The 16,287-nt window shown below is 36.5% G+C and overlaps 1 protein-coding gene across 6 annotated transcripts in view; it reads left to right on the top strand.

Moving 5' to 3' along the window:
- The first annotated feature begins 5,406 nt into the window (after positions 1-5,406).
- Positions 5,407-16,287, top strand: part of LOC309499953 (uncharacterized protein) — a 58,597-nt gene continuing 47,716 nt past the window's right edge. The window contains exons 1-2 of one of the 6 annotated variants that reach the window (XM_082171519.1): positions 5,407-6,072; positions 15,133-15,579. In XM_082171519.1, coding sequence (XP_082027645.1) covers positions 15,522-15,579 — 58 coding nt within the window. In that variant the 5' untranslated portion in view covers positions 5,407-6,072; positions 15,133-15,521. Of the gene's footprint in view, positions 6,073-13,105; positions 13,667-14,382; positions 15,092-15,132; positions 15,580-16,287 lie in introns of those variants that run through there. The other 5 variants (XM_082171515.1, XM_082171518.1, XM_082171517.1 and 2 more) reach the window with 5 other exon arrangements.

Here is a 16,287-nt window from a genome sequence, read left to right as displayed (position 1 = left end):
GGAAGGAAATACGGTGGCAAAATAATTCTTTTTTTGTGATGTTCCCCTATGTGTGGTCTGCGTCTGGATCGTTATTTTATGATGATAGCATAAAGTAATCCAAAGTTACAGCACTTGGAACAAAGGGAGCCTTTTTGTTAAGTCCTCACACATTTGGAAGGCAATACAAAAAATGAGTTTTCTTAGTGACATACACAAAACTAAAGACTCATAACTTCAAAACTATAGCAAGGAGATTCTAAAGGTAGGTATCGTTTGAAAGAACACTTTTCAATTTTTTTGAAAATATACATTACATTACATTTGGACATTCTCCTGCCGAGAAACTGCTGATAAAAGAAAAATAAATATATATAATTTTTATAATGATAATGCATATCTTTCTTATTTGACATGGAATAACTCAGGAAGGAAATAAGGTAGAAGGAAAATTCTTTTTTGGGGAAGTCCCTCTACATATGAGCTGCATCTGGATACAATTTTGTGGTGATTGGATAAAGCATTTGGAACAAAGATAGCCTTTTTGTTGAGACCTTGACGCCCCCTCATGGGCATTTTTAAAATTGTTTCACCATGAAGAATATCTTGTCATAAAAGCAATAGATTATGTTAATTTTGGGCTCATTTTAATTGTATTAATATGCAGTAAAAAATGAAGTGCAATTTTCAACGATTTTTGAATGTTTCATGAGATGAATGATGTTTTAGACACATTGCAGTACATAGTACAAAAAACAATTTTATAGATTATGAAAAAAAATATTCTATTTATCAACAAATAACTCAGCAGTAATTAGGAGTTTTTCGAATTGGCTACATTCACTGTAAAGTTCAGACTCTAAGCTTTCAAATGACACCAATTTTGTTTGAATCAAGGCAATATTTTGGAAAAATATGATAATTAATATTTTCGCAGCTAGGTGGCGTCTGTGGGGCGTCTGCGGGCGGTACACTCCGGTTGAGAGAGACTGGGCAGCACTCGTTCAGAGTTGATCGAAGTGGTTGGATGCATTAAAAAGCTGAGATTCTAAGCTTTAATATGATACATATTTTGTGTTATTCCACGTTTGAAATCGAGCACGGATGGTTCCGGGAAAACACTTTGCACCCCGGGAGGATGAGAGACTTGTTTTTTTAGCCAAGTTTGCATCACTTCGTGAGGAATATCTCGTGATCAAAGCAATGGATTATGTTGTGTTTGGGCTCTTTGTAATCGTGAGAATCTGCTGTCAATAAAGATGTGTGATTTTTCACAATGCATGCATGTTTCATTGAGTTATGAGCTGAAACGTCACATCAAAACAACATCGCATCACTGCTATTGCTACTTCATAGATCCGCCTGTGGAATTTTTTGTGTTAGAACGCCATAAGGAATATCTTTAGATCTGAGTGATGGATTATGGCGAGTTTGGGCTCTTTTTAATCTTAACAATCTGCTGTAAATAATGATGTGCCATTTTCCACAATTGATGCATGCTTCATTGAGTTATGAGTTAAAACGCGACAAGTGCTACATCTATAATAAATGAGTACTAGGATAGGCGCGTCTGAGGTATTTTTTGTTTTAGAACGCCATGAGGAAATATCTTTAGATCTGATTGATGGAATATATTAAGTTTGGGCTCTTTGTAATCGTGAGCTCCTGCTGTAAATAACGATGTATAATTTTTCATGATCGCCGTATGTTTCATGAAGATACGAGTAAAAAGGCCAAGTCTAAGCTACCTTGCTAGGCTACGTGAATCAGTGGATTTTTTGTGTTTTAGAACTCCATGAGGAATATCTTTAGTTCTGAGTGATGGATTATGTTGAGTTTTGACTCTTTTTAATTGTAAGCATCTGCTGTAAATAATGATGTGTCATTTTCCACAATTGGAGCATGTTTCATGAAGTTACAAGCGGAAATGTGTCTAAAATGCAGCATCCATATATGGTTTACACATGGGTCTCTTAAAGGTCCCATGACATGAAATTTTCAATTTCTGAGGTTTTTTAACATTAATATGAGTTCCCCTAGCCTGTATATGGTCCCCAAGTTTCTAGAAATTTCAATCGGTATAAATCGAGCTTTTCCTATCTTTCTCTGCCTTTGAGAAAATGGAGGCTCAATCAGGCTGATCTTGAATCCCCTCTTTATGACGTTACAAGGAGAAATGTTACCTCCCCTTTCTCTGCTTTGCCCGCCCAGAGGATATTTCTCGCCCATGAGAAAACGAGCTAGGAAACAGGAACGCGCACGCGCGATTTTAGTTTGTCCACGAGAGACATAATGGCTTTTGAGCGAGCAAAGCATAATAATTGCTCAATAATTGGATGTACAAATGAACACTGAAGGGTCAATACAAAGCTGGGCTTGCTGAACGTCTGAAACTAAAGTCTGGATCAATCTCTTTGGCTCAGCTACACACCTCGGACAAGTAAGTCAACTAATGATATATAAGTGTGTTGCTTTACTGTTTATGGTTACCTAGCTTGTTACACGTAGAATGTGGCTGTCACATGAGCTATGCAGTTTATGTGTGTGAATACACACACTGTAACGCGAGTGTTGTACACTTCTTTGTTATTTGGATAACCGTTTTCCTGTTGGTTATATGGCGCGCGCGATAACCGCATTTCAAGATCGCAGAGCTTGATGTAATTGTAATAAGATAAATGACAGACGTTACAGATCTCTCATGAAAAGGCAACAGTAGGTTAGCGTTAGCTACATGATAATAACTGTAAACCATCCGAATAAAGTACCGTATCCAAACATAATATTTTAAACTTACCATTCGGAAACGTCCTGCTGGAGCTGCTGAGTTGCAGCTTCTCCATCTGGATCAGATTCTGGGTCAAACTGAAATGCTTGAACGACTGCGTGTCTTCGTGCCATTGCAATATATCCAACATAAACAAACATGCATGGTATCGTTGCGCAAGATGGTCAAGGCCACGCCCACCCTCCACCTTGCGCCGCCTTTCTCCTCCTCATTATCATTTAAAGCTACAGACACCGAAACGGCCTGTCTGAAGGAAGCTCATTCTTGGACTGGTTTGTAGTGGCTATAATTCTGCACCGAGGCTGAATTTTTGGAAAGAGATTTCAGATACAGTACTAGGGACCACTAAGGTCTATATTAAAGCCTACAAAAAGTAGCATGTCATGGGACCTTTAAGGGGTTATTTTACAAAAACCTTGCTCAAGTTTATTAAAAACCCTGGAACAATTATGCTTGTTGTATTCTACTCATTGAGACCTTTCAAATGACATATGACACAGGACTATCTGAGCTGTATGATGTTTTTGACATATTGCAGTATGTGGTACAAAAAAGTAGTTTATAAATTATGAAAAAATTTTTTTTCTATTTATCAGCAAATAACTCAGCACTACATTGGAGTTTATCAAATTGGCTACATTCAGACTCTAAGCTTTCAAATGACATCTATTTTAAGTTGATCCAGGTAATATTTTTGAAAAAAAATTATGATTATTAATTTTGCAGCTAGGTGGCGCCTACGGCGGGTACACTCGCATTTAGTGGAATAACTCTGCAATCATTAGAAGTTGATCGAAGTAATTAGATGCATTAAAAAGCTGAGATTCTAAGCTTTAAAATGATACCTATTTTGTGTTGTTCCATTCAGTGGTTGCTTAGTAATTTGATTATGAATATTTTTCATGGGGTGGCGTCCCGCCGGCGGGACGGTTAGGGTTTAAGGGGTTAATCAGTTTGGACTATAAGTGTGCTACAAATAGCCGGTCTGACTATGAGCTAAATCGTGGCTATGCACAGCCTACACATAGAACATGTCAAAGAAATGAAACCAAACACCTTGTAATCACAGTTGACTTGCTTACATGATGGAATATCATACATATCACAAGTTATTTTCGGAAAAAAATACATGTAACCAGATTAAATGTTATTTTGTCTAGAAGTGGGTTACACATAGCCGGACTATATCGGGTCTATATTTAACCAAGGCTGTGAAATGACGGCTATTGCTTGTTGGGTCCAGTCTTCAATGTCACATGATCCTTCAGAAATCATTCTAATATGATGATTTGATCCTCAAGAAGCATTTATGATTATTATCAACGTTGATTTCTGATGGAGTGTGTGTAACTGGAGAGAAAGAGTACTGAGTAAAGAAAGTATAGTAAAGAGTATCGTTTCAAACCATTCATTAGAACACACACGATGTACTTAGTAAGCTACAGTATGTGTAGCCTACTGTGTACAGTGTGTATACATTTCATGTAGGAAATTAATCCTGTTAACAGTAATGTAATGTTAACATAGTGTTACATAGTTCCACTTAGTACACATATCTCCAGTTTCATTTCAATTTCATTTCAACTGACCACACTGTTAACGTTAATGCAGTCTCTCCATATATTTACAGAAAATTGCTGTAAATGGTTATTGCTGTTTTCTACGTATATATAATATGTACTGTATATATAATTTCTACGAAATTGGGAGCACCCAATTTCCCTCCTAAATTAAACACAAAAACGTATTTGCCTGTGTTTCTGCTACTCCACAGAAAAAAAAAGCTATTATATGTAAGCAATTTAAGTTTCAACGTAATAATCAATGTTCATTATGCATCAATTACCGATAATTGCTGCAAATATAGCTGCTGCTGTCTGTCCCGCTTAAAATCATTAGGTGTGTTCGACATCGGCTGCGGCTGGATGTAACCGATCGGCGAGAGTAGCCGCGTGCAGGCGGGGAGGAGCTGCAAACGGAGACGTGAAGTCGGACACTTTCTGGTTCCCGTAGTGACCGCTCACGTGGTGTTTGCATACTTTACCACAGCTGCAGTGAAATAAATGCAATATTTGCCAAATAATACACAGATGTTTCATTTCATGAGACATGTTCATTCAATACTTTATGTACTGCTTCATACAGCGTCTGTTTGAACAAGAATAAAGTTCAACATAAGCAACTATCAATGAAGTGGAGTCTACGTTTTTTAAGCAGTTTTAATTTGATAAACATGACACAATATAACATGACAACGACATGAAAAGAGTGTTCACTGTTATAATAAACTGATTTGAGAGCATTAGAGGAACTAAAGGTGTTCGAATAAACACGAAACACACGTGATCGTTGTCATGCGGTGAATCCGGCCAATCGTGGAACAGCTGTGTCGTCATCAGCCCTCCTGCAGCCCAGTGCAGCCGCTCTTGAGAAGCTGCGCTGGCTGAGTTCTCCGGCTACTCTCGAAACGCTCTCGCGGTACTTTGATGCCATACGTCACAGTCACGTGGCGTCGGCGCTGTATCAAGTCGGACAAAATTTCTAACCGGCATGCACTGCTTCAAGTCAGCCGCCGATCGTTCTGCGCAGAGCTGCATGAAGTCGAACAAGCCCTTTGGCAACGCGGATTTGTAGAGCTGCGTGAACCACGTGACCGCGTGGCGGCGAGATCAACTCTCATATTTAATCAACTCTCATATCTAACTGTTGCTCTGTCTTCGTCAACAACCCCTGCTAGTGAGGTAGACTATGGAGAGTATGCTCGGTAAACTACTGCTTTTCCTGCAGTTCCTGGATGTCAACGTAGAATTTTCTGTCGAATTTGAACCAATGAATTTGAGGAAGCAAATTTGCAAAGCGCAATAAAATGGACCAAAAAATTGCCTGTTGAATATTGTTGGTTGTTTTTTTAAACAGTTTGAAATGTTTTGAATAGAAATAATCACAGCTTAAATATTCAACCATGCTGAATTTCAGCCCATTAAAATGCAAGCCCTAAAATGCATTAAAATGCAAGCATGGTTAATGCAATGCATTTTTTTTTTTCAAGTAGCCTAGTGCAATTCAACCGGCTTTTTTGTTTCAAAAACATTTGGCATTATTTTACTTCCATAGTTCTGGTTCACGCCGTCCGGAAACGTCACGTCCGTTACCAGTTGCACGTGCTCCGGTGTATTAAACAACACAGGCGTCAATGTTGCCTTATCAATTTCAGCCTGAATCAATCTTAGAGAATTTTGAATATTAGTGGAGAGGAATCGAGCAGAACTTGTGCACCAACGGCTGTTACAGGACGTTTCAGAAAGGTATGTTTATTTTTTTTGTGTGTACAGTAGATGTCTCATACTTTTTCCAAACGTGGTTATATGTAAATGCTACTGCTGCTTATGTTAAAACACGCAAAAATATACATGCATTTCATACAATCGTTCTACCTCATATAACAATCCTCGAAGGGATTATTTGATCAGACACACAGACGAACTGACACACACACAAACACACACACTACAAAACGAATGTAGCCAAATATCTGTCGTCAGAACCATGAGCACATTACGAGACTAACCATGGTAACCTGATGCCAACAAACACCATCATTCAACGATCGCTGGTGGGATTAAAATGAAGTTTGTATGTGTTTTAGCCTAAACTGCGTTGCTACAGCATAAAACCATAGAAACTGGCAAAGGAAAACACATCAACAAAGCAAAAGGCTACATGTCGTGACCCATAAACATCAGCTTCTGCTTTTAAAGTGGGAACTGCTCCATCTTTCAGGACCAGCTTGTGAATCCGGTGTGAACTCGCTTAGATCCACGTTATGACTCTAATGCAGCAACTCTTCTTCTTCTCAGCATGGGTGTGTGTGTGTAGCTGTATAGCTACTACTAGTCCTGAGTGAATTGATATAATTATTGTATGCCGTGTTTCAGACTTATCTCTTAATAAAACATGAACAGTGAACAAGAGTATTTGTATCTGGCATACATTTGACAGTAGGCTAATATATTATTTCACCACAGCCACTTGTAACACTAAACTGAAAATGGTACTTTAGTTTAGCAGTAACTGTAGCCTATAAGAAACAGTTCAACAAATACATCTAGGAATATAAAAAAAGTAGGCTATATGAATAATATATATAAAATATATATATATATATATATATACAGTACCAGTCAAAAGTTTGGAAACATTACTATTTTTAATGTTTTTGAAAGAAGTCTCTTATGCTCATCAAGCCTGCAGTTAAAAAAACAAAACAAAAAAACAGTAATATTATGAAATATTATTACAATTTAAAATAATGGTTCTCTTTTTTAATATACTTTAAAATGTAATTTATTTTTGTGATGCAAAGCTGAATTTTCATCAGCAAGTACTCCAGTCTTTGGTGTCTTATGATCCTTCAGAAATCTTTCTAATATGATGATTTATGATCAATGTTGGAAACAGTTGTGCTGCTTAATATTTTTTCTATAACCTGAGATACTTTTTTCAGGATTAAAAAGAACTATTTATTTAGAATAGAAATCTTTTGTAACAATATACACTACCGTTCAAAAGTTTGGGAACAATAAAAAAAAAAAAAAAAAAAGAAATTAGTACTTTAATTCAACAAGGATGCGTTAAATTGATAAAAGGTGATGGTAACGATTTATATTGTTAGAAATGTTTTTATTTTGAATAAATGCTGTTTTTATGAATAAATGCTGTTAACGTTTTACTCATCAATGAATCCTGAAAAAAGTATTCCAAAAAATATATACTAAACAGCACAACTGTTTCCATCATTGATAATAACTGAGTATTAAATCATCATATTAGAAAGATTTCTGAAGGATCATTAGACACCAAAGACTGGAGTACTTGCTGATGAAAATTCAGCTTTGCATCACAAAAATAAATTACATTTTAAAATATATTTAAAAAGAGAACCATTATTTTAAATTGTAATAATATTTCATAATATTACTGTTTTTTTTTGTTTTTTTAACTGCAGGATTGATGAGCATAAGAGACTTCTTCCAAAAACATTAAAAATAGTAATGTTTCCAAACTTTTGACTGGTACTGTATATATATATATATATATATATATATATATATCTTTAAACCTTGATGTCCAGAAACTTTTTTTTTGCAATAAAAGGCATGTCAGTTTTTTATACACAAGTTCAAAGAAAGTGCAACAGTAACTTATACTCAATCAAAGTAGTCTTTTAAAAACACTAAGTGCAGCCACAGTGTAGTGAAATAAGAGACTTTAATAGAGTACACAAATAAACCTCAACTTAACAAGTTAAGATTCAACAAGAGCAGTATTAAAGTATTTCAGGTAATTTCATTCCCACAACCTGTTGCAATTATAAATAGCCCTTACCTGTAGGTTAAAGTCCCTGTAAAGTCAAAATTAAGTATGCGTTCTGAGTTTGTCACACCACAGAAAAATGTGTTATTAGCCACCCAGCCACATTTAAATGATAAAAAAAAGCAGCCAAATAAATAAAATAATCTATCAAAATCTTGAAAAAATTAGCAGTGGTCTCTACTCTCAAACGCTGGGGGCGTGTCCGCTGGCTCCGCTGAAACCACGCCCACTCGCGGGAAAGTTGACACGTGGGCATGCACTGACGATGATAGTTGTCAGCAATACGGGGGATGAACGCACTATACGGTCGGCTTGGCCCCATTCACCAGTAACAGCTGATTATCAGTGAATTCCAGTTGTCTCCGACGAAAGTTTATAAAACTATCCTGTGTAAAAAGATTAATTAGTAATTACAGAGGCAAGGTGTTGGTTGTGATCCTCAGCTCTACATCAAGGTGGCTCTTCTTGTTGATATGATCGTTGTTCGTAACTTTAAAGGGACATTGTGTAGGAATTTCTCCCATCTAGTGGTGAAATTGTATTTAGCGTTCAAACGAATAATGCTCTCCAGCGCCTCACTTTTTCAAATGCGCGTTGCATCTACGGTAGCCGTTATGTACCAAAAAGCTATGACAGGATGTCTTATAATAGCACTTCGAGTTTTTCTTCGGGTGAACATGTTTGTTATTTAAAACAAACTGAAACTTGAAACAACAAAAAAAGAATGTTACAGTATGAACTACTGACTGTCAAAAACATTAACTATGGTAATTAGTAGTAATGCCTTCTTTACTCGTTATATTTTTTGAAGTACGTGCATTGTTAGATATCATCATCATCAGAGCCTTCTCTATCGTTACTTTACTCAATAGCTGCTATTCATCACAGAGCCTGTTTAACTTTTAACTATAAATGTTCTACTGTCTATATAATAAAGTACACAACCAAGCAATGAAAAAAAAGCTTGTAATTAAGACTGTAACATTGACTTACCTGTCGAGAAGAAAGCAGGCAACTTCAGGGTCTCTTTTGAAAGCTTTCTCCTGCATTAGATATCCTGACACTGACAGTAACCCTTGTTTTTGTAATCTCCGGTCACGTTTCCTTTTACGATCTATTTTGGACTTTTTCGACGACGAGGACTCCTTATCCTGTGACTCATATGTATGTATGAATGAACGGTGTATAAATAACCGTGCAGTGCAGCCTTTTAAACTTGCTGCGGCAGTGACAAGCGCCTCTCACTGCTCTGCTCCTCCGCTTCTGCTGGCTTCAGTCACGTGACGCTGGCTCTGAACGAAACGCGTTGTGGAAACGCGTTGGCCTAGTACTTTTTGTCCCTCTCTGCTATTATAGTTTTTCAAGATGGCGGAACTACATGGAAGCCTCCGTGGACTTACCCGTCCCATGTATATAAAGATAATAAATTCTTCGTTTACGAGGATTAGTCTGATCATTGGCATAGGTATTTGTACACCATTGAGGGCATATTTATGAATAAAAATATAGATTTTAGATAATAAAATACCTAAAAAGCTACACATTGTCCCTTTAAATAAGGACCCTAATCTTTTTTGTAAGTGATCGCATCAGGTAATATGCATTTCCGTGACGAAGGCATAGCTAGCTAGCAAACTGTAGGCTGTGTAGTAATAGTACTCGCGATTGAGCGGGAACTGATTGGGGAGGGGCAGCCTCAGTGGCTCCAGTGCGTCATCAGCTGCAGCTATCGATTCTTTTTGTAATCGATTAATCTAGCACTTTATCGATTGATTAATCGAGTAATCGGATAAAAAAAATTAGTGTGTTTTTAAACAACCAAAACAAATAATGCATAACGAAAATGATGTGGCTGTAAAATAATCAAGCATTTGGCTTTTATTTCTCAAAAAAAAACTGAGGTATTTATTCCAACTCCAACATTTGGCTCCAAAACTAAGCCTATTTATTGTACTTTTTACCCATTTAGTGTTTATAAGTGCCAGTGCCAACAATTATATAGCCTAACAATACAGTTAAGTCAACTTTATACTTTAAAACATGTATAACATGTAAAACTATGAATACAAACTTAAATAGTAAAGGCCATTTGGCCTTAGTTTTGTCTTCTTAATACAACAATACAAAAAAAGGATTGCACCTTCTGCAAATTACCCACCGGAGAACAAAAATAAATGAAATGAATAGCCTATAAAATATCAAGCCAAACAGGTACACAATGTATACAATTTATAAAAAAATAAGTGTAGCTTTGAAAAGGGGAATGTTTTATTGTAAATATGCATTTTGTTAAATAGAAAAAGAACAGCATTTTGTTTCTCACTTAGGCTAGTTGAAGTATATTAGCACGTTTTGTAGTATTATATTTTTTTGTTAATTGAAAATGTTCTATGCTCAATTACTTTGGTAGCCGATTGTGTCTTCCCCAAAAGTACTAGTGGATTTGGAGAAGCAGGCTGGTGGGGAGTTTCATTTTTTGTTGTTGTCTGTAACTATTTGGCAGACGTGACAAACAAGGTCTCGCAAAGACTGCAATGCAATATTTTTTCCTCCATCACGTCCCGGTGTATACAGTGAATGCATGCTGAAATTATTGTTGCGTGGCTACATAAAAGTTTGAGCATATGTGATGCATTGCCGCAATTGGTCTGACTGGCGCTTGAGAGAGACGAGTGTGCGTGTGTGTGTGTGTGTGTGTGTGTGTGTGTGTGTGTGTGTGTGTGTGTGTGTGTGTGTGTGTGTGTGTGTGTGTGTGTGTGTGTGTGTGTGTGTGTGTGTGTGTGTGTGTGTGTGTGTGTGTGTGTGTGTGTGTGAAGGGGTTCTTTTTTAGGCTATACTCTCTTGCAGTTGAACGTGAATACATTTACTACTTTAAAACATCAAAGCTAAACATCATATCTAGTCAAACCGCATCACGACATCACTACAAATACAGTATGGGATTAAAATCGGCGAACATCAATGTGTAGGCTTAGGCACGGGCGGAAATATTGGCGCTGGGTTAAAAAAAAAAAAGCGGGGGACAGAATCGTTACCTTGTTTCAGCGACGCTGAAAGGAAGCGATCCCAAACTTTAGACATTCTCTGCCGTTTATGGACATCTTTACTCTCCGACATCGCGCCAACTAAATTCAAAATGTATCACGTGCTATTGTGCTTCCTGAACACTGAACAAAGGTCCGTGTGAAATCAGATCCCTGCGCGTATAGTGCGCGTCATAGGAATTTAACGAGGCTTCGAGGCAGAGTTTTTGCCTTGAGGAATTTTTGTAATCGAGTAACTCAATGAATCGTTGCAGCCCTAATCAAGTAGGGGTGTGTCCAGGAGCTCAGGGGCTCCAGTGAGTCATCGAGCCCCCGTTTTAGCCCCGCCTAAAAAATCCGGAACACAGCAATGGTGAAAAACTGTTTAACGGTCTAAATCCACAATTCAGTATTTGACATTTCACAGTCTTTGTAATATGTTTTAGCAATACATTTCTAACATTTCTAATGTGTTTAGAATTATTTTTTAGAATTGCCTTTACAGGGACTTTAAAGATGCTAGATGTTGTTTCAGGGTTTTACCAGTTAAGTCCTGTATCCGTTTCACTGGGTGTTTGCAAGTATCAAAATTCAAACTTCATCAAATTAAAGATATTTCTTGGAATTATCACTCGAAACTTGTGTAAGGGGGTATACAGTTTAGACCCAGAGATCAGATAGGATGAAAGAAGACCAGGAGTCATGAAGTTCAATCAAATAAGTACAAATTTACTGAAGAATAGTTTGCAGTTAAATTGGTAGAGCCAGCATCAAAGTCTCACGAGGAGGTCGCAAGCTAACGCTACCTTACACAAAATCTCACACCAATAATTCCTTTACCAAGGTCATACATGACATCATCGTTGACTTCTGATTGGCTAAGCGAACATTAAGTCTAAACATGAATACATTTTTAATAGATAAGTGGGTATAGCATCATTAATCAAAACAGTTGGTGCCCAATTCCAAGATTTATGTCCAGGGTGACCTTCCAGGGTCCGAGGAAAGCGTCTTCGTGTCTATATGTCATATATCACAGTGTTAAGAACCTGTAGAGAGTATCAAACACACACACACAGCACCAAGGAACAACAGTTCTTTTCAAGGCTGAAGAAGGCCTGAGCCCATTAAGAGCAGTCCACCATAACAGGCTGATAAAACATTTCACTCCTCAGAAAGCAGGAATGATAATATCCCCCTTTACTCCTTAGAAAAATGCACATGAGGATGTAAACTTAATTAAAAACCAGGTAAATTTATGTATTAGAAATTGACCCTTGAACTTATACAAGTCAACCAAGAAAGATATACATATATAGATGCAGATGTATGAAGGTATACGCAACACTTGAGTCCAAATACCTTCCCGCTGCTCTCTGTATCTCAGGAGAATTATTATCAAAAGGGCTAAAATAAACTGGTTAAACACTCACAGAAATCATATGTATATATGTATGATTCATTTAATGAATATAGAAATGATTATGATAACATGCATATACTTGTTTATTGAATTGTTAATAAGAATAATAAAGTAATCATTCAAAATGATATATGTAAATTTAAATTGAAGAGGCAAGGGATTCTGACCCCAACCCTTCACGTGTCTTGACAGTTTTCCGAATCACCACAGAATGGTTTCGTTTTAGTTTAGAAAAATTCTGAATAATACCAAGGCAATAAATTCAAAAAAGGGAAAAAAATAACAGAAAAGCATGCAGGTCTTCAACTGAAATTGCGGCGCTCAGAAACAGGGAACAAAGCCTTTTATACTGTCCCTGTCATTGGGGCAACGCAAGGCAAGTTTTAATCATGCGTCAAGCGATCCAAATCTCTCCTGCAAATGTAATATTTCCTCTCGCTACAACAGCAAGCAGATGATACGAGTTCTCAGACAAATGTCTCCATGAATAAAGTCCATGAGTAACTGAATAAAAAAGTTAATAAACATTGTAAGAGGGTTTATTAACTTTTTTATTCAGTTACTCATGGACTTTATTCATGGAGACATTTGTCTGAGAACTCGTATCATCTGCTTGCTGTTGTAGTGAGAGGCCCATATCAGAATGACATTTCCTACGCAACGGCTGTTTCTGGAACTAAACAACAGAACAGGAAATCACCCACTTTCTGTGAGATATCAGAAGCAGAAATGCATGAGCTTTTGAGGAAGATTAGAATCAAAGACTGTTAGAAAGTCTGCTTAGAGCTATGCTGTAAAATGTGAGTGGAGAAGCAAACAAAGGAAGCTTTATTGCTCTTCCTTGCTACCCTCAATCTAGTATGTCAGCTGTTACTAGACGCAAGAAGCCTGCTAGCTTTAGCTATTTTTACATCTGTTAGTTACTCATTTATAATCTGTAACAAGTTTTCTTTTCATTTGATTATTTTAATAAAGTTTGTTAAAACATTTACTATAATCATCTGACTCAACCTTGGATTATTGAGTACAGTTTTCTTCTGCCTGGATCATGAAGTTCTTTCTGGAAGAAACGCACGAGGGGTGAGCATTCTTTTGATAAAAGAATAATTACCATGTGTTCTGATTTGATCATATAGCCTAGCCAAAGAGGCAGCATGTAACAAGGTTGTTGTTATATTTCAAAAAAGGTTTAAGAAGTACTAAAAAAGATAGATTTATAATACAGGTAATCAATCTATTATTTTTATAATAGAATATTAACTTGTATAGACTGATCATCTAACTTCTTGAGGACATGACTAAAGGATAGGCTCTTTAGTTACCACAAGATTATCTCAATAAACATTGAGTATGGTTTTAAGATAATTGGGAACGGTATTAATCTTGAATCCATCGCACTGTACCGGGCAAGTAATAAATGTGACTGAAAAAATATTGATATGTAATATGAAGATGGCTCCTTGCTTGTTTTCGTCTTCCTCTTCTCCGTTTTCTTGGCTTTATGGAATTTTCTGGCGTCGTTCAACTAAAAGATTGTCCATAAATATTTCACTTACTTTTGAGACATGTAAAAAGCCCTGCCCCAACACGACAAAACACTTAAATTACATTCAATGATGTTTATAATAATAATAAAGTTATACTAACTTTACAATTACATAATCATACATATGTGTACGTAATGTACATGTGGTATAATCACACTTTATGTAAAAATGCACACGTATTCTCATGAGATCACGTTGATTCAGAGTTGGCGTCATCTGAAGTCCTGTCAAGAGTTGGTCTCTTCACAGGTGTTGGGCATCTCAAGTCTTCATAAGAGGCTGGATCCAGACTGGAGCTGACGTACTCTCTAGTTACCTCAGGATGGGCATCCCGAGATAAAACAGAGAAGCAAAAGGAATATAACTAGCTAAGATGCTGTTCGCAACATTAAGCAAAGATAATCATGTAATTGTCATTGAAGATGGTCAGTCTCTGCACATAAAAACTGTTACGTGTTAGAGATCTAATTACCCTAATACAATGAATGTAGTTATCATAAAATCAAACCATGTTTCAGTTCATATTTATGTAGCTGTAGTGGTTGAAGATGAGTGGCATTAGTGTTTGTTTTTGTATTATTGATGTTTAATCCATGTCATATTGAGAGAAATAACTATCATCTTTCAATTGAGCAGTTTAATGGGCTTTTATCATCTATCCTGACTTAAATAATGTGTTTCTAACAGCAAGCACTCAGAATAAAGTGAGATGATCTGCTGATGATCCTGAATGGCTTGTTGAATGAGTGTTGATAGTCTGAGGCTCATCAATATTAACAGATCTGCTGAAAACACTCTTTATTTCATGACAATAGTTCCTGTTTTCACCTCATTTATTATGCTAATGTCTTCAGATCTCCTGTAAATTGGCACTTAAGCTTGTTGGTGTCAACAGACTGAGTGTAATTGTTGGTTTCTATATAGAGATACAGACGTAAATGCTTAGATGTGTCATTTAGTATTAAAACAAACTCAGTAACTGATAACTTTGATTTTCAGCTCCTCCTACAGTGGAATTCATCATCAGTGAAGCTCCTCCCACATCAATCACATCATCAGTGAAGCTCCTCCTACAGTGGAATTCATCATCAGTGAAGCTCCTCCCACAGTGGAATTCATCATCAGTGAAGCTCCTCCCACATCAATCACATCATCAGTGAAGCTCCTCCTACAGTGGAATTCATCATCAGTGAAGCTCCTCCCACATCAATCACATCATCAGCGAAGCTCCTCCCACAGCAAGCACATCATCAGTGAAGCTCCTCCTACTGTAATTCTCCAATAAATGCTGGAATATTCCCATCAGCTACAAGTGAAGACGAGCATCAGAGCATCAGGAAGAGCTGAAATCTGCAAAGACTGAGTTTATTAAAGAGGAAAGTGAGAACATGAGTGATCCAGAACCCTGCAGAATGAAACACACTGAAGATCCTGAAGAACAAAGAGGTTGGTGTTTATTCTTCATTCATTTATGATGCTGAAGAACATTCATGTTAGAAAGATTCAAGAACTTCATCAGTTTTAGACAAACGGGTAAACTATGAAATAGAAGAATATTTTCTTTCTTGTTTGTTTACCACAAATGGTCAGTAAAGGGAGGTTTGAGAAACTGTTATATTGATTGTCAACATCAGGTCCAACTAAATAGTTTAGCTGTTTTATTTTACATTTATAACTGGCTCATATTTTTTTGCAACCATGTTACCAAACATTTTGACATTTCTCAATATAGTTTGCTGAGTATTGACACGATTCGATATGAATTGTTTTGGATACACTGTATATATCAGATAAAGTACATGGCGAAAGGAAAGAAAATCTCTCAAATAATGCTGTAAACTATGGGAGTCAGTTTGTACTACATTAATATAATATTGAAGGTTAAAATTTACTGATTTGTATACAAACACTTAAATTACATTCAAGGATGTTTTTTAAATAATAATAAAAGTTATACTAACTTTACAATTACATAATCATATTTCTATGGTGGCTGTCAAAAAAAGTGTACTGATTTATTCAAACATGCATCAAATATTGAACATTGAAAATTATAATGATTATGTAATGTGCATATATTTATCAAAATTCTCTCTAGAATAATTTTTTTCTAGCTGAATAACGAGTTATGGTCACTGAATATGTTTTTTCTTT

Source organism: Leuciscus leuciscus (genome assembly GCF_965113295.1).
Source record: "Leuciscus leuciscus genome assembly, chromosome: 1".
Lineage (NCBI taxonomy): Eukaryota > Metazoa > Chordata > Actinopteri > Cypriniformes > Leuciscidae > Leuciscus > Leuciscus leuciscus.
Note: the sequence above shows the minus strand (reverse complement) of the source record. Positions and strands in the feature narration are given on the sequence as shown.